A 19705-nucleotide genomic window follows, 5' to 3' on the forward strand; every position below is an offset into this window, starting at 1 on the left:
AGCAAGTTGCAGGAGGTAAAAAGCAGGGAGCAAAGTATAGAACCTTGGAGAAACTCAAACCTGAGAGAATCAGAAGTCAAAAGAAGAGGAGTAGACAGGAGGAGCAGGAGAACCAGAATTAAGTTGTAGGAACCAAGAAAGGAGAGAACTCACCAGAGGAGCAAGGGCTACCGAGGGGAAGAGGGATGGATGGAGACGAAAAATGCATCTCGGGAATCTGAGTCATTTTCCAGGAAGCTCTCTTGATGGCATGTGGGGCCAGGTAACTATAGGGATTTTAGGAGCAGTGAGCTGTAAGCCTTCTAGAATGTTGTTTTGAATGTTGACCAATGAAAGACAAAATTGCAAACTGCAAAACAAAATATATATGTTTATTTGGGGTGTTAGGGATTGCAATCCAGGAAGCACAGGTTCCACCAAAACAAAAGACAAGCTCTGAAGAGACAAAGGAATTGAGAGTTTTTAAAGAAGAAAGAGGCCATTTACATCAGTTGTTTTGAACAAAATGTGACCAGTGCTGGTATAGTTTTAGTTGTACTAACCTATATGTGATCGATTGTCAGGGCTAGTGTTAGGCAGAAAGTCCATTTATGTCCCTTTTGCCATGTAGCTGATGCCTTGGCTTTTACCTGAGTTCAGCAAAAATTCTGAGAATTTGAGACAGAAAACATGAATAAGCTCCATTTCCTCAACAACCTCAATGTCCTCCTGGCTCCATTTTAAAGAGCCCTGTTAGCAATGCTGACTGCAATTTATTCTCTCTGTTAGCATGAGTTTCTTTACTTCCCAGAGACTCAGTTTCTTTAACTGTAAAAATGAGGATGACAATAGTACCAGCTTCACAGGGTTGATGTAAGGATTAAAGAAACTAATGTACTTGTCTGTAAGAGGGGGATGGGGATTAAATGGGAAAAAAACAATAGTATTATTAAAAAAGAAACAACAAGCCCCAGATGGAGACATATCCCCCCTCACCCAGCCCCCAACAGCAAACCAAGACTTAATTACAGTTTCAACCAACCCAAGAATGTGACCTTCTAACAGTCAATCTGAAATTTCCTGATCAGCACTAGTGAGATAATCTGTACAATTAAAAATGCTGCCATTCTCTTCCCCACAAAAAAAAAAAAAAAGAAGATGCCCTGGTCTGAAACTTTCAGTAATAACTAAAAGTTATTTCTTTTCTCTCTCTCTCTCTCTTTTTTTCCAGTAATAATTTCCTTGCCTTGCTTTCCTTCCAGTAAAAACTTTCCATTGTAAACAACTCCTTAGAGTATCTCTCTACTTGCTAGCCAGGATGCTGCTTGATTCATGAATCACTTAATAAAGTCGATCAGATCTTCAAATTTACTTGGTTGAATTTCTGTTCTTTAACATTTCCATTCTCAACAGGGGCGATATTGCCCCCAACAGGGCAAAAATTGGTTCTTGGATGTAGACAAATCTTGTATTTCAAAGGGATGGATTTCAGATCCTTGAGAAAGACGCACCTGGGTCCTGGGAGATATACACCTATCTATCTAATAGGGACATTGGAAGGATTTACAATTGTGAGGTCTTTTAGGTAAATGCTCTAGGAGAGGGAAGGGAAATGTCAGTTGGATCAAACTATGAACTCTTTTGAGAGCTTTGAGCTTTCACACACGGGTCTTTTTTTTTTTTTAAAGATTTTATTTATTTTACTTGACAGAGAGAGAGATCACAAGTAGGTAGAGAGACAGGCAGAGACAGAGGGGGAAGCAGGCTCCCTGCTGAGCAGAGAGCCCGATGCGGGGCTCGATCCCAGGACCCTGAGATCATGGCCTGAGCCGAAGGCAGCGGCTTAATCCACTGAGCCACCCAGGCGCCCCACACACGGGTCTTTTAAGGAGAGTTCTCCCATGGACACTGCCTTAATAACCTTAAGCTGTTAAAAATCAAGAACAGACACTTCTCCAATCAAGACATACAAATGGCTATCAGACACATGAAAAAATGTTCATCATCACTAGCCCTCAGGGAGATTCAAATTAAAACCACATTGAGATACCACCTTACACCAGTTAGAATGGCCCAAATTAACAAAACAGGAAACAACATGTGTTGGAGGGGATGTGGAGAAAGGGGAACCCTCTTACTCTGTTGGTGGGAATGCAAGTTGGTGCAGCCTCTTTGGAGAACAATGTGGAGATTCCTCAAGAAATTAAAAATAGAACTTCCCTATGACCCTGCAATTGCACTCCTGGGTATTTACCCCAAAGATAAAGATGTCATGAAAAGAAGGGTCATCTGTACCCCAATGTTTATAGCAGCAATGGCGACGGTCGCCAAACTATGGAAAGAACCAAGATGCCCTTCAACAAACAAATGGATAAGGAAGATGTGGTCCATATACACTATGGAATATTATGCCTCCATCAGAAAGGATGAATACCCAACTTTTGCAGCAACACAGACGGGACTGGAAGAGATTATGCTGAGTGAAATAAGTCAAGCTGAGAGAGTCAATTATCATATGGTTTCACTTATTTGTGGATCATAACAAATATCATGGAGGACAAGGGGTGTTAGAGAGGAGAAGGGAGTTGGGGTAAATTGGAAGGGGAGGTGAATCATGAGAGACTATGGACTCTGAAAAACAATCTGAGGGATTTGAAGTGGCGGGGGTGGAGGGGGGTGGGGATGGGTGGGAGGTTGGGGTACCAGGTGGTGGGTATTATAGAGGGCACGGATTGCATGGAGCACTGGGTGTGGTGAAAAAATAATGAATGCTGTTTTTCTGAAAATAAATAAATTAATAAAAAAAATCAAGAATTCGGTCAAGTCATAGTGCAGGAGGTTGGACGGTTATGAGAGTACTTTGCATTTCTTAATGCACAAGCTGAAGCTTTTAGGGGTGAAGTGTAGTGGTATGCGGATTACTAGATGCATTACGTTAACCATTGTGTGATAAAGCCAATATTACCCATGTTATTTGTAGACTCTAGTCTTGTCATCCCTCGATTAGAATGGGAGCCTCGGGAGGAGAGGGAATTTGTCGGTCTGGCACATAGTAGGAGGTTAATAAAGTTATTTGTAAAATGTAAAATGACGAATTTTACATTCGTCAACTGGGATCAACTACGTGCTCAATACGTGGAAGCTTCCACTATTTTATTGTGCCCAGCAACCCGGAAGTTCTCGGCGGTGGAACTGAGGCAGAAGGTGCGCGCCCTAAGTCCAGCGGAGTCGCTCTGGCCCCCCGGAGCCTGAGCTCTATGGCGGGTCCTCCTGGATGGCGGAACCGCTCTGGCCGCCCAGCGCTTCGGCTTTGTGGTGGGTGCTTCCGGTCCGTGGGAGCATGCGCGGGACTGCGCTAGCCGGGATCGCTATGGCAGCGGCGTCGCTGTGGGCCCAGCCTCCGAGCTCGCGTCTGGGCCAGACAGTGTCAGCAGCCGCCAGCACCGCGGCCTCTTGGGCATGAGCGGGGTCTCCCGCCGCGGCCCGCGACCCTGGCCGCCGCTGCCGCCGCATCCCAGCTTTGGGCGGGCGCCGGGAACATGCCCCTGGCCGCCTACTGCTACCTTCGGGTCGTGGGCAGGGGCAGCTACGGGGAGGTGACGCTCGTGAGGCACCGGCGGGACGGCAGGCAGGTCGGCGGGGTTGGGGCCTGGCAGGGGGTGGAGGGCAGGTAGCGATATGCCGAGGCCGCCGTCCAAAGGCTGGGCTGCGGGTGGACTCACCTCGGATGTCACTTCAGGGAAACCGTCCCGTCCCATGCCACCAAGACTAGGCCAGGCCTTACTGTAATATGCGCCCCTACTCCCTGTAGTTCTCCTTGGTATTAATTGTTACCCTTGATCTACACATCTTCTCGGCTCTTGACAGCTCTGTCAGGTCATCCATTTCCACAGTCTAACACAGCGCCTGGCGGGTATTACTCTTTGGAGGAAGGGCCGCATACATCCGACCCGGAGACTACGGGACTCACTTAAAACCCATCACCTTCCCGCCAGACCTTTCCCGGTCCCCATTTCTGTGAGTAGCACCACCAGCCGTCCAGTTGCCCAAACCGGTCACACCCAAGGGTCATTCTTGACACACACCACTGCCCCCATTCATCTGTCCACTAAGCCAGCAGGCTTCTTCTCTCTCCACTGGTATCACTGCAGTCCAGGACATCCTGCTCTTTAGCTGAGCTGGGGCGGTGGCCTCCACGGATCCTCCCCTGCCGCCTGGCTTGCCGCCTGGCTCGCTCTTCAGTCCATCACTTTCATTGCCATCTCAGGGATCCTTCTAAAACTTACAGCTAATGTTGTCACTCCTGTCTTTAAAGCCCTTTATCCCGTGACCCTCAGGATGATGAGCCAGTTCTTTAAAATGGTTTTTGAGTAGGGTGACCATATAATGTGTCGCACCAACTGGGACAGTTTCGAAACTGAGAGGAGGTGCTATTAATAATTACACCAGGACAATGGCAGTGCCCCCAGATAAGCTGAAAAGTCCCAAGTATAAGGCCCGCTAGCCTATTCTGCCTGATGTCAGGGGCTGGTAGCTCTGCCTAGAACACAAGCTCAGGTATAAGAGATTTATTCAGTAGCAATAAGGGGATGAGATGAGAGTGTCAATGAATTTTTGAGTGGAGGATGGAATATTGATGGTGGTAAGAGTCCCTCACACTTGAGCAGTAGTTTATATTTTAGAAAACACACACACACACATATATATATTATATATATATGCTTTTGATTAATGGATTGCATAGACTGTTCATTGGTCATAAGCAATGTAATTAGGTGTTAGGGGATATTGATTTTTTTTTTTAAAGATTTTATTTATTTATTTGACAGAGAGAGATCACAAGCAGGCAGAGAGGCAGGCAGCGAGAGAGGAGGAAGCAGGCTCCCCGCCGAGCAGAGAGTCCGATGCGGAGCTCGATCCCAGGACCCTGAGATCATGACCTGAGCCGAAGGCAGTGGCCTAACCCACTGAGCCACCCAGGCGCCCCTGATTTTTTTTTTTAAGTGGGAATAATTTTTTTTTTTTTTAGATTTTATTATTTATTTGACACAGAGAGTTGTATGTTAACATGGACTCATTTTTTAGCCATTAATGAAATGGTAAAATGCAGGTGGAAAGTATAATAAATTCTTTGTGATCCTCCATCCTGTTGTAAGTATAAGCTGTTGAAAATATCAGTAAATTATAATTTACAAATCTTTACAAATTACAAATATTACAAAAGACTTACACCCCTTTTCCCCAGTTTTGTGCTTTGTGAATAACAGAATGAATAGGCTATCTGACAGGCTCCAGAAGGTTGGTTTTGAGGACAGTCAGGAGAACTCTTAAATATTCTGAACGTATAAAACTGTATGCTTATTTGCACATTGTAAAATCAACGTGTTTTCACTGTAGTATGTCATCAAAAAGCTGAACCTCCGAAATGCCTCAAGCCGAGAGCGACGAGCCGCTGAACAGGAAGCTCAGCTCTTGTCTCAGTTGAAGCACCCTAATATTGTCACCTACAAGGAGTCGTGGGAGGGAGGTGACGGTCTGCTGTACATCGTCATGGGCTTTTGCGAAGGAGGTGATCTGTACCGAAAGCTCAAAGAACAGAAGGGGCAGCTTCTGCCTGAGAGTCAGGTGGTGGAATGGTTTGTTCAGATCGCCATGGCTCTGCAGGTACTGTCCAGACACAGCATTCCACTTGCTCCAGGGTGACAGGGGGATGGCAAGTGGATTTTAGGAAAATCCTTCCCCAAAGCTTACATGAAAAAAATGTATTTAAAAAAAAAAACCATTTATGAAGTGGACCTAGGGCCTCTTGCTATAGCATTAGAGTATTTCTGAATGAATGGTGTCTATATTGAAGTAGATGTGGATTTCAGTTTGCAAGGGATACCAGTTCTCTGTTCATTTAGTATTTATACCAAAATCAATTCTAAGGGTCCTGAGTTGACAAAGCAACAAATGACCATGTCTGTTATCAACTGGTCAGCTGTGTCATACTGGAAGGTGGTTGGGCTAATTAACATGCTTGAACTGCGGGGATATGGGCTTTAACTCCACTGTGGCAGAGTGAGTGGAAATACAAAACATGTCTGTTTGAATATACACACATTCAAATGTGAGACTGTGGAATACCACTCTGGAACTGGGCAGACTTGTCCAGAATGGATTGACCTTGTGTAAATTTTAAGATATGCTGTCTAACTGTTGGTGGGAATGCAAGCCACTCAGGGTGGTAGTTCCTCAAAAAGTTGAAAACAGAGCTACCCTATGATCCAGCAATTGCACTACTGAGTATTTATTCTAAAGATAGAAATGTAGTGATACGAAGGGGCGCGTGCACCCAAATGTTTATAGCAATGCTTATAGCAGCCATGTCTGCAACAGCCAAACTATGGAAAGAACCTAGATGTTCATCAGATGAATGGGTAAAGAAGATGTGATGTGTATACAATGGAATACTATGCAGCCATCAAAAGAACCATTTGCAATGATGTGGATGGAACTAGAGGGTATTATGCTGAGCAAAATAAGTCAATCAGAGAAAGATAATTATCATATGATCTCTCTGATATGAGGAATTTGAGAGGCAGGGCGGGGGTTGTGGGGGTAGGGAAGGTAAAAAGGAAACAAGATGGGATTGGGAGGGAGACAAACCATAAGAAAGTATTAATCTCACAAAACAAACTGGGGTTGCTGGAGGGTAGGGGGGATAGGGATAGGGTGGCCGGGTTATGGACACTGGGGAGGGTATGTGCTGTGGTGAGTGCTGTGAACTGTGTAAGCCTGACAATTCACAGACCTGTACCCCTGGGGCAAATAATAATTATATGTTAATAAAAATAATTTCAAAAAATATATGCTGACTAAATAGAAGTGATCTTGTTATAGTTGGAAATATTATTAAGCTCAGGATTTCATGAGTCTGAGGGGACTGTGCATATGACTCTGTACAAGTTGTCTTCCTCCCTTCAGGGGAAGTTTGTAAGTGTATTTTTAAGTGGATCCGTTTAATGCTAAATGGTGAAATTGTCAAAGTACCCAGCAACAGTTGTGAAGGATACTGGTGCAAATTAATGCATGGAACAAAATTTCCTGCCTTGGAAAGTTGTAAATCCCACTTTCTATTTAGAGATGATAGAACAGTAGTGTCTTGATATTTAGATGACTGAGATGCTTTCACTTGTGCAATTGTTGATGTTGTGTAAGAGGTCAAGAATAAGTAAGTAGATAAGTGTTTTTATGTTTAATGAAGTTTTATTTCTCTCCTCAGTATTTACATGAAAAACACATCCTTCACCGAGATCTGAAAACTCAGAATGTCTTCTTAACAAGAACAAACATCATCAAAGTGGGTGACCTAGGAATTGCTCGAGTGTTAGAGAACCACTGTGACATGGCTAGCACCCTCATTGGCACACCCTACTACATGAGCCCGGAATTGTTTTCAAACAAACCTTACAACTATAAGGTAGGATTGAGTTGCATATGCCAGCTCACCCTGTCTCTAGGACAGTATAACTTCAGAACCCATAAGACAGAGAGTCAGAGGGATTCTCTGTGAATTGGCTTAAGAAAAATGTTTTCTGTTTCTCGGTTTTTCTTGAGATGATTTATTTATTTATTTATTTGAGAGAGAGAGCACGCGTGAGAGCGAGAACCAGCATGGGGAGAGGGAGAAGCAGGCTCCAGCTGAGCAGGGAGCCCGATGTGGGGCTCAATCCCAGAACTCTGGGATCATAACCTGAGCTGAAGGCAGATGTTAACTGCCTGAGCCACCCAGGTGCCCTGAAAATGTTTTTTGTTTTGTTTTGTTTTCAGAGGATAAATGGCATAGGCATTCTGACATTTGATTATTTCCTATTTTTCTTTTCTAGTCTGATGTTTGGGCACTGGGATGCTGTGTTTATGAAATGGCCACCCTGAAGCATGCTTTCAATGCAAAAGACATGAATTCTTTAGTTTATCGGATTATTGAAGGAAAGGTAAAGACTATTCTGAAATTAATTGTTTTTAATATTTTTTTTTTTTTTATTTATTCATTTGAGAGAGAGACAGTGAGAGAGAGAACATGAGCGAGGAGAAGGTCAGAGAGAGAAGCAGACTCCCCGTGGAGCTGGGAGACCGATGCGGGACTCGATCCCGGGACTCCGGGATCATGACCTGAGCCGAAGGCAGTCGTCCAACCAACTGAGCCACCCAGGCGTCCCTTGTTTTTAATATTTTAAGCAAGGTTAATTTAATGCAGCTTTGTAAGTAGCTATTGGCAAAAATGAGTCATCCTTGATGTCAGGTAGATAGGTAGGAATGTAAGCTCCTTCCATGGGGAAGGTTGAACTAGAAAGAGAAGGGATTGATCATATTTCAATATTAATTTGTAAAGGTTGCTTAATGGTTCTGAAAAAAATGGCTTTCTGAAAACCATCGCCTTTTAACCACAGGATGTTCAGGTGCCCTGAGAGGATATTCGTAGCTTCCCCTGAGCCACTGTGGTTAAATGAGCCCCATCTAAAAGGAGTCCGCTCTGGGCAATGTACCCATTCCATTCCCAGCTTGGAAGACATTTTGCAATGATGTAAAATAATAATAATGATGATGATGATGATGATAAGTCTACTCTTTGAGGGTGATGCTCCTTTGATAATCACAATTACAAGTAGCCCGTGAAGAGCTGCACAAAGCAGTGTGCATGGTAGAGACACCAGAGCAACCACGTGTATATGTTACTTCCATGAGGCTAGCTGTCCTCTGCAGTGTTAGCCATCCACACGCCATTAAATTTCAAAGCTGTAAACTACCTACTGATTTTAATATGCCAAGACTCATTTTCTTAATTTCAAAATATTGAAAAACACACAAAAAGTAAAATGTACCCATAATTCTACTACTTAAGTCTCAAACGAGAAAGGAGTAAATTCCCCTCTTTTTAAAATTCTTTTCTCCCCTCTGGAGATGGCCATTGCTAGGAATTTCGTGCGTATCCTTCCTAGCGTTTTCCTGTCTGTATATATATATATATATACATATACATACATATGTATATGTATGTATATGTATATATATATATAAAACAGTCTGGGTGTATATATGCCCATATACACACAGGTGCTTTTAGAGAGTAACTAAGATGGAATCAGGCAGTACGTATTAGTATGCTTAATATATGTGGGACATCTTTGTAGTTTGATAGCTGTCATATTTTTTAAGAAGCTGCCTAGCATTTTATTAGAAGGCTATACCATAGGCTATACTATAGCTAGACATTTAAGTTGTTCCCAGTTGTTTACTACTGCAAGAACAAGGCTGCAGTGAATATCCCGGTACATAAGTCTTTAGGAACTCGTGGTCTTATTTCTGAAGGAGACAGTCCTCAAATGGGACTGCTGGTTTGAATCTACTTTTACAGTCTCACAACTTGCTGCTATGACAAGGACATTAGCAAGATTGCTGTATGCTGGCTCTTTTCTGGTTCTGTGTATGATGGCTTTAAAGAGATATTGGGAAACGTCTACTTTTTCCTTATACTTGGCTTCACAAGACCAGAGTCGTAATTGTGACATTATTTCTCTTTGTAGCTGCCACCAATGCCAAAAGATTATAGCCCAGAGCTGGCAGAACTGATAAGAACAATGCTGAGCAAAAGGCCTGAAGAAAGACCCTCTGTGAGGAGCATCCTGAGGCAGCCTTACATAAAGCGCCAGATCTCTCTGTTTCTGGAGGCCACAAAGGCGTAAGATGCTTCCTTACAAATAGATGGCTAAATAGTTGATTAAAAGAAGGTAGCTTCTAATTATACATTTATTAAAATTTTTTTTTAAATTATAAAAAGTAAAAAAAGAAGGTAGCTTCTATAATTCTCATATGAGAATTTATGGTGAAGTTTTATTTATTTATTTATTCTGAGAGAGAGAAGGGAGGAGGGGCAGAGGAAGAGGGAGAGAAAATCTGAAGCAGTCTCCATACCCAGTTCAGACCCCGACATGGGGCTCGATCTCATGACCCTGAGGTCATGACCTGAGCTGGAATCAAGAGTCAGATGCTTAACTGATTGAGCCACCCAGGCGCCCCCGTGGTGAGTTTTTTTTTAAAACATGAAGGAAAATTGCATGATTAGGGCATGTTTGAGGTTTATGTAATTGCTAAAATCAGAAATCTAGAAAACCAGCTAGAGAATCACTTTAACATTCCTCAGAGGGTTCCAAGACACATTAAGTATGATTGTTTCAAAAGGATATATGTTTTAGAAAGCACATGAAAATGAATTATCTAGGAAGCCTGTTACATGTTATGTACTATGTGAGAGTTATGTTTAAAAATCAAGTGTTCAAATTTCTGAGAGCTTCCCTGAGTTTCCCTCTTCACTCATAGTTCTCAAGAGAAAAGTTTATTTCTTTGACTTGCAGGGGTTACCTTCACTAAACAGCTCTTCCATGATCTAAGAGTGATGTGATCTCTACCTTGTGACATGTTAGATTTAAGAGCAATACTAGACAGGCCCCAGGGGATAAAGATAAACCATCTTTTTATTTACACTGTCTATACTTTGCACCAAACAGACCTTTGGCCTTCTACAGACTCGGTCTCATGCTCCTCTTAAATTCTCCAGAGGGTAAGTTAGCTCAGCTGTAGAAACGTCACACTAAAGGAGTCAGGACTATCAATCCTGTACTCCTTTATTCTTTAAGTCCAGGCTGAGCACACCCATCATTCTTGCTGTCAAACTTGGCAAAGCAGTTGTGGTATAATTACAAACATGTGAAGCTTGAAAATTATGCTGGTTCTTCTGTACATGAGGTAATTTCTCATTGGTTTTTCATGGTGGAATAATCTTGTATTTACAGACAGGTTGCAGAGATTGTACAGAGAATTTCTGTACACCCCTCCCCCAGCTGCTTCTATCATAGACATCTCATATTACTGTGGTGCGTTTGTCAGAACCATGAAAACTACAACAGTACCTGACTGTTGACTAAACTCCAGACTTTATTTGGCTCTCACCGATATTTCTACTAATGGCCTTTTTCTCTTCTAGGGTCCAATTCAGGATACCACATTGCATTTAGTCCTCCTTAATCAACCAAGTCTCTCGCTTTCTTGGTTTTTCATGACCTTGATTGGTTTTGAGGAGTACTAGTCAAATGTTTTGCAGAACGCCCCCTGGTTTTTAGAAAACTATTTTTTCTTAAGTGCAACAGTTTTTATAATACACACATGCATTGCCCAGATAGGTAAAAACGTCTCATCTTCACTATACTGATAATAATTTCTTTCTTTTCTTCCTCATAAAGAAAAACCTCCAAAAGTAATATTAAAAATGGTGACTCTAAAACAAAGCCTACTGCTGCAGTGGTCTCTGGAAATGCTGAATCGAGTCATAAAGCCGTTTCCCTCCAGCCACACTCTTCTGAGGGCTCCAAGACATATGGAATGGTATGTATTTTAAAAACCATTAAAGTGATAGGTTATTTAAGCAGGTTGTATGACATGATGTTAGCCATTTTGTAGTGAACCATTCATTGTGTTTAGTGCCTTCCCAATGTTGTGCAGCCATCACCTCTCTCTTGTTCCAAAACATTCCACGTCACTGCGAAAGGAAACCCCAGACCTGTTATATGTTATGTACTCATCCTTATGTTAAGTAATCATCCTCATTCTCTCCTCCACCTGACCTCTGGGAACTACCAATGTGTATTCTGTCTCTGTGGGTTTGCCTGTTCTGAGTATTTCATGTAAAAAAATCATAGTATGTGACCTTTCATGTCTGGCTGCTTTCACTGAGCAGGACATTTCGGAGGTAGCATGTGTCAGTTCTCTGTTTTTATTTCTGAGTAATACTCCACTGTACATATGCACCACAATTTGCTTTTCTATTTGTTCATTGGTGGATATTGAGTTATTTCCACCTTCTGGCTGTTGGTATGAAAATTTGGATACAAAAAAAAAAAAAAGAAAATTTGGGTACAAGTCTTTGGGTCCCTGTTTTCAGGGACCCAAGTGTTTGGGTCCCTGTTTGCATTTGTTTTTTGGGATATATACCTAGGAGTGGAATTGCTGGGTCATGTGGTAGTTCTGTATTTACTTTCTGAGAAACCAACATACTGCTTTCCAGAGGGGTTGCATTTTACTTTCCCACCAGCTAATGCACAAGAGCTCTGGTTTCTCTATAATCTCACCAACTTGTCATTTTCTACTTTTCTGATTCTAGCCATCCTGCTGGATATGAAGCAGTATTTCATGTAGTTTTGACTTGCATTTCCCTAATAGCATCTGCCCATAAGTTTCTTGGCCATTTGTATTCCTTCTCTGGAGAAATGTCTGTTAAGCACTTTGGCCATTTTTTAGTTGGGTTTTTTATATTTTTGTCATTTAGTTCTAAGAGTTCTTTCTGTAGTCTGGAGAGTAGATCCTTATCAGATACATGATTTACAAATATTTCTTCTCATGCTGTAGGTTGGCTTGTCACTTTCTTGATAATGTCCCTTTATGTACAAAAGCTTTTAATTTTGATGAAGCCCAAATTATCTATTTTTTCTTACATTGCTTATGCTTTTGGTGTCATATCTAAGAATTCCTTGCCAATTCCAAGTTCATGATGATGTATGCCTGTGTTTTTTTCTAGGAGTTTTATAATTTCAGCTCATATTTAGGTGGTTGATTCATTTTTTAAATTTTAAGATTGATTCATTTTAAAAATTAAAAATGAATTTAAAATTCATTTTTAAAATTATTTTTTTTAATTTTTAAGAATCTGCTTAAAAATATTTATTTATTTTGGAGAGAGAGAGAGAGCATGAGCGGGAGGGACAGAGGGAGAGAGAATCTCAAGCAGGCTCCACACTGAGTGCAGAGCCTTATGCTTGGCTCAGCCCCACAACCCTGAGATCACAACCTAAGCTGAAACCATGAGTCAGATGCTTAACCAACTGTGCCAACTAGGTGCCCCAGAATTTGCCATTTTGAGCCACCTCTAAGCCTACAGTTTAGTGTCCTTAACTATTCTCACAATATTGTGCAACCATCACCAGTATCTCCCAAAACCCTTTCATCATTCCAAGTAAACTCTGTACTCATTAAGCAATAGTTCCCCATTCCTCCTGTTCCCAGGCCCTGGTAACCTCTAATCTACTTTCTGTCTCTATGAGTTTGCCGGTTCTAGATGAGTGGAATCATACAGTATGTCCTTTTGTGTCTGGCTTATTTCATTTAGCATGTTTTTAAGGTTCATCCATGTTGTAGCATGTATCAGTACTCCATTCCTTTATATGGCTGAGTAATATTTCACTGTTATGTGTATATCATATTTTGTGTATCCCTTCATCTGCTAATGGACATTTAGGTCATTTCCACCTTTTGTCCAGTGTGAATAATGCTGCTGTAAATCTTTGGTGAGCAATTACCTGTTTGAGTCCCTACTTTCAGTTCTTAGGGATATTTACCTAGGAATGAGATTGCCAGATCATATGGTGATTCTGTGTCTAACTTTCTGAGGAACCTGCTGTGCCTTTTTTGAGTTCATTTTGTATGGTGTGAGGAGTCCTATAATAAGTTGGAAGCATATTTTCACTCAGGGTGAAGACAAATGTTTGTCCCAGGAGAAACCCATAGTCATTGCCCCCTTGAAGACACCAGCAAGTCTGAAAGGCCACACCTGCAAACCAGACGTGAGCAATACCTCAGAATCATTAGCCACAATCAGTAAAGTGAATATTGACATCTTACCTGCAGAAAGAAGGGATTCCCTGAGCGCCGGCCTAGTTCGGGAGAATCAGCCAAGACACTTAGATGCTGTTCATGAGCTAGAAGGTAACTGCAGTATTTCTCAAGTGAAGGAGAAGCTGCAGGATGGCTCTAAGCCCAGTCCTCAACCCAGAAACCTGACTCCTACATGGTCCTCTGATGATGTCACTGGGGAAAGGAATGACCCAGCGAGACCTCTGCAGCCCCTCAACAAAGACCAGAAGCCGAGAGACCAGGTGAGTGATATACATGAGAAAGTGCAGTTACAAAGATATGAGTTGTGTTGTTCATTGGGTTCTACTTGGCATTTTAGGAAAATCAGTTAGTCTGTGTGCCATTTTAAACATTATAGAAACCAAAGGATAGGACCCGCAGGATTCTTAGACACCTTGTGCCCCCCACCATAGAGTATCTGGTGGAAGCATGCTATTTTTATGTTTTCTCCCATTTCTTTGTTACTCTTCCTTAGGTTTCCACATGGAAGGGTAGTTCCACCAAGTAGGTAACATCACATTTCTTCTTGTACTTGGAAAGTTAGTGCTTGATCTTACTTCTTAAGGAATAAAAAAAAAGTATTTTATGTGTTGGAACCAAAGGGGAAGGAAGAAAAGAAAAGGAAAGGAGCAAAAGGATTTTGATACTAAGAGACTGTTCTGAGTCAATTTAAAGGTTAACTTCTACTTGAATTTAGACAGAAGCTAAGTTAGATGAAATATGGCAATAGCTGAGGATTAGAGAGAAAGCCAGAACATTTGGTGACCTTTTCATTTTTATATGTAAAATATTCTAAAAATATATTTAAGATGTATATTTTAACTATTTTTATAATCTGTGCTAAAATATTTAAATTTGATATATTAAACATATCTTTATATTTGATATCTCTATATGACATATAAAAACTATTTTATACAAATATATTCAAAAATTTTTTTATTTATTTGAGAGAGAGAGAGCACACACAAGCAGGGGGGGCAACAGGCAGAGGGAGAAGCAGCAGCAGGCTCCCCACTGAGTAGGGAGCCAGACATGGAGCTTCTTGGTTCTAGGACCCTGGTATCATGGCCTAAGCCAAAGGCAGGCGCTTAACCAGCTGAGCCACCCAGGCGCCCCTATATTCAAATGTTTTAAATAAGTTTTTGTTCTTATGTAAAAGTCAAAGTAAAGCCATTGGATTGAAGTCTTAAACTTTCTTTGGAATTCTTAGTACTTTGTGGATAAAATTATGTGTGTGCTGCTTGTTCTGCTTGACTCTCAAATTACATTCAGATTCACTTCTTTCGTGTTTTTCTGTTTATTTTTTTATTTTTAAAATACCGATTCTGGGGAGCCTGGGTGGCTCAGTGGGTTGAGCTGCTGCCTTCGGCTCAGGTCATGATCCCAGGTCCCGGGATCGAGTCCCGCATCGGGCTCTCTGCTCAGCGGGGAGCCTGCTTCCTCCTCTCTCTCTCTGCCTCTGCCTACTTGTGATCTCTGTCTGTCAAATAAATAAATGAAATCTTTAAAAAAATAAAATAAAATACCGATTCAGTGGTTTTCTGTGTATTTGTAGGGTTGTACAGTCATAACGTCTAATTCCAGAACATTTCCATATCTTAAAGAGAAACCCTATACCCACTAATAATAGCCCATTGCTCCTTGCCCCCAGCCCCTGGCAACCATCATCTGTATGGATTTGCCTGTTCTGGGCATGTCATGTACAGGCATACCTCAGAGAAACTGCAGTTTCAAATCCAGGTCACCACTATAGAGCGGATATTGCAATAAAGGTTATCAAATTTAAATTTTGGTTTCCCAGTGCACGTAAGAGTTACATTAAGGCTATAGCCTAACCACTGTCTGAGCATTCAGCACATCACTATCTGTGTGCTGGTGGAAGGTCTTGCCCTGAGGTTGATTGTTGCCAACTGATCAGGGTGGTGGTTGCTGAAGGCTGGGGTGGCTGAGGCAATTTCTTTCAACAGGACGACAGTGAAGTTTGCCGCATCTATTGACGCTTCCTTTTACTTAAACACTTAGAAGCCATTGTAGCCATTATTAATTGGCCTAGTTTTAATACTGTTGTGTCTCAAGGAATAAGAAGGCCTGAGGAGAGATGGAGAGATGGGGAACAGCCAGTCAGTAGAGCGTGGGAACACACACATTTGTCAATTAAGTTCTCCATCTTTTATGGATCCTTTGTGGTTTTCCCAAACAATTACAATAGTAACATCAGCCATCACTGATTACAGATCACCATAACAAATGCAGTACTATTGAAAATGTTTGAAACATTGTGAGAAGTACTAAAATGTGACACTGAGACATAAAGTCAGCAGATGCTATTGGAAAAATGGCACTGATAGACTTGCTTGTTGCAGGGTTGCCACAAACTTTTCCATTTGTAAAAAAAACAAACACACAATTGTCTTTGAAGCATAATAAAGTGGAGCACAGTAAAATGAGGTATGCCTGTAAAGAGAATCATGAAATTTGTGGCCTTTTGTGGCAGCTTCTTTTACTTAGCATGATGTTTTCAAGGTTTACTCATGTTGTAGCATCTACTAGTATTGCATTCCTTTAAATTTTTTTTTTACTTTTTTTAAGGAATTTTTTTTTTAAGATTTTATTTGTTTTAAGAGCAAGAGAGAACATGAACGGGGGGAGGGGTAGAGGGAGAAGCAGACTTTCCGCTGAATAGGGAGCCTGCTGCAGGACTCGATCCCAGGACCCTGGGATCCTGACTTGAGCTGAAGGCAGATGCTAAATTGTCTGAGCCCCCCAGGGACCCCTGCATTCCTTCTTAAATTGCCAAATAAATTCACTGTATGTATACACCATATTTTATTACCCATTCATCAGTTCGTGAACATTTGGGTTGTTTTCACTTTTTAGTCACTATGGATAATGCTATTATGAACATTCTTTTTTGTTGTTGTTGTTTCTGTTATGAACACTCATACTAGTTTGTGTGTGGACATGTTTTCGGTTCTCTTGGATATATACTCTCTGATTGGAATTGCTGGGTCATATGGTAACTCTATGTTTAACTTTTTGAGGAACTCTAGGACTGTTTTCCAGAGCAACTACATCATTTTACTTCTCAACAATATGTGAGAGTTGCAGTTTCTCCTCATCCTCACCAGTACTTCCTATTTTCTGGTTTTTTGATTCTAGCTATCCTAATGAGTGTGAAATGTATCTTACTTTGGTTTGGATTTGCATTCCCTGATAACTAATGATGTTGAGCACCTTTTCATGTGCTTATTGGCCATTTGTATACCTGCTTTGAGGAAATATCTATTCAGATCCTTTTTCCCCCCTGAGATTTTATGTATGTATTTATTTGAAAGGGAGAGTGGGCAGATTGGGGGAGGAGCAGAAGGAGAGAGAGAGAGAATCTCAAGCTGACTCCATGTGGAGCATGGGACTCCATCTCATGACCCTGCAATCATGACCTGAGCCAAAATCAAGAGTTGGCTGCCTAATTGACTGAGCTACCCAGGCACCCCAGAAAATAAGTTTTTGTTTTGTTTTTTTATTTTAACTGTAAATCGACGGGGCATCTCGGTGGCTCAGTGGATTAAGCCTCTGCCTTCAGCTCAGGTCATGATCTCAGGGTCCTGGATCAAGCCCCACATCAGGCTCTCTGCTCAGCAGGGAGCCTGCTTCCCCTCCTCTCTCTGTCTGCATCTCTGCCTACTTGTGATCTCTCTCACTCTCTGTCAAATAAATAAATAAAATCTTTTTTTTAAATGTAAATTAAAAAGTAAATAAAAAATATCAGTAGTCTCAGGTTAATAACAATCTGAGTAATTTAATTAAACTAATTATTTAGTTGGGAGGGGCGCCTGGGTGGCTCAGATGGTTAGGTGTCTGCCTTTGGGTCGGGTCATGATCTCCAGGTCCTGGGGTTGGGCTCCTGGCTCACACAGGTGACCCCAAATAAATAATTACATATATTTTTAAAGATTTAAAAAAGATATTTAATGAAGATTAAATAAAGATCTTTATTCATTTGAGACAAAGAGATACAGACAAAGACAGCATGAGCAGGGGGAGAGGCAAAGGGAGAGGGGTCACCTGTGTGGTGCAGTTTGTTAAGTGTCCAGCTCTTGGTTTTGGCTCAGGTTGAGATGTTGATTGTAAGTTGGAGCCCTGCCTCAGGCTCTGCACTGAACCTGTAGCCCTCTTGGGATTCTCTGCCCCTCCTGTTCATTCCCCACACCCCCCATTCTGTCTGTCTCTCTAAAATAAATTTAAAAATCTTTTTAAAAAAGTAAGTACTTATTTTTATTTGGGAGAAGAGAAAAAAAGCCAGAATATATGGGTAACTGATGTCAGCGCTTTGTTTTTGCCTGTCAGCACTGCAAATGAGCATGCATTTTGAGAAAGACATTCCTCCTTCTCATTTCCAGTTATAATTTTATAATAGTTTGGCCATTTGGAAGTTCAAAAGACTATTTCATTATTCTGTTTTCTTTTTTGTTTGTTTCATTTTATTATTTTTAAGGATCAAGTTCCTGGTGAATGTGTTACAGAAAAACCAGACAGAACCCAACCGGGTTTAAAGCCACAGAGCTCCTGCTCTGAGCCTTCCCTTTCTCGACAGCGACGACAGAAGAAAAGAGAACAGCCCGAGCACAGTGGGGAAGAGAGACAGGTCAGTAGAGAGCTCGGTGGAGTAAGTCATTGTTCTGCAGCTTGGGAAATAGACTTCATTTAGGAGGATTAGCAGTTGCCCAAAAGGCTTGAAAGAAATGCGGGAGCATGTGGAGGGGGGTGGCAATGGGGAGATGCTAACTATTAGTTTCCAAATCTCAGTGAGTTGGAAACAGAGTAAAGATTTTATCTTCCCCAGCAAAAATGGACAGGTCATCTTGAGAGTTCAGGGAACAAGCTAACAAGAGTAGATCTCTGATCCCTCCTGTGTTACACTGATGAAAAGTTTCTCCCTCTACATAAAATCCTGTCGACACCTCCTTTTTTGAAGTGACTTTCACGAGCACCCTCTCTGTAAGCTTCTTAGATGGTCGTTCACTTTTGGCAGAATTTCTTTTCAATAAACCTCAATGTTTTGAAGTTTTTGAGAACATTAACAAATACAGAGGAGGCTTATTGGTGGGGGAACTTTGGAGGTGGCTGTATAGGAAATTGATAATTTCCCACTTCCCCCTTTTTTAATTATTTAAATTCCAGGAGGCTGCTCCTCAACTTTTGCCTTCTCTTCCCATTGTTGGAAAAATGGATGTCACATTAACACAAAAAGATGCTGAAGACCAAAGAGGAGTGGCCATTGGGTGTGCTGCAAGCTGTTCGAGGAGCAGGGAGGTGTCTTCATCAAAGGTTTGCGGGAGTGTATATTGGATTTTTTCCCAACCCTATAAAACTTTTTGGTTGTAAAAATCCTGCATATGTTGTGAAGTTTTATATTAAAGCATCTTAGCCGGGGCACCTGGGTGGCTCAGTCGGTTGCATATCTGCCTTCACGTCAGGTTGTGTTCCCAGAGTCCTGGGATTGAGCCCTGAGTTGGGCTTCCTGCTCAGTGGGGAGCCTGCTTCTTTTCTCCCTCTTCGTGCTGCTCCCCCTGCTTATGCGAACTCTCTCTCTGTCAAATAAATAAATAAAATCCTTAAAACAAAACAAAACACCTTAACCCCACTTTTTGCCAAACAGCTTAGAGGACAAAGTTGTGATTCTCAGCAGAAGCTTTTATTGAAATGGATGGAATCTATAGTTCCAGGGATGGTCACTTCCACTGAATTAAGGAAACTAAGTACATTCTGAATGTGAGAAATGCAAAATTTTCCATTTGCCCTTCCGAAAATGAGTACTTCCCAGAAATAAGGGTTGTGATCATTCCTAGCTAGTAGTTGTGATCATGATGTGAATTGGTTTCACCAGATACTCCTTTAAAGACCTGTGCAGGGCCTGTCCTATAGTGCTGGATGAGACATCAGACATTGCAGCTGTTATAAAAATAGTGAGTAGGAGTGAAAGTAACTTTCTCTCTTTAAA

General features: G+C 41.6%; 1 protein-coding gene across 4 annotated transcripts in view; it reads left to right on the top strand.

The window, feature by feature from the left end:
* Positions 1–3304: 3304 nt before the first annotated feature.
* Positions 3305–19705, top strand: part of NEK4 (NIMA related kinase 4) — a 36153-nt gene continuing 19752 nt past the window's right edge. For 2 of the 4 annotated variants that reach the window (XM_004738163.3, XM_045079051.1), the window contains exons 1-10: positions 3305–3611; positions 3847–3996; positions 5377–5643; positions 7244–7441; positions 7848–7955; positions 9546–9700; positions 11259–11400; positions 13539–13943; positions 18200–18349; positions 18886–19032. In XM_004738163.3, the coding sequence (XP_004738220.1) occupies positions 3519–3611; positions 3847–3996; positions 5377–5643; positions 7244–7441; positions 7848–7955; positions 9546–9700; positions 11259–11400; positions 13539–13943; positions 18200–18349; positions 18886–19032 (1815 nt within the window). In that variant the 5' untranslated portion in view covers positions 3305–3518. The remainder of the gene's footprint in view (positions 3612–3846; positions 3997–5376; positions 5644–7243; positions 7442–7847; positions 7956–9545; positions 9701–11258; positions 11401–13538; positions 13944–18199; positions 18350–18885; positions 19033–19705) is intronic. The other 2 variants (XM_013052783.2, XM_045079054.1) reach the window with 2 other exon arrangements.

This window comes from Mustela putorius, unplaced genomic scaffold (genome assembly GCF_011764305.1).
Source record: "Mustela putorius furo isolate JIRA1106 unplaced genomic scaffold, ASM1176430v1.1 tig00000095_pilon_pilon_pilon, whole genome shotgun sequence".
Taxonomy (NCBI): Eukaryota; Metazoa; Chordata; class Mammalia; order Carnivora; family Mustelidae; genus Mustela; species Mustela putorius.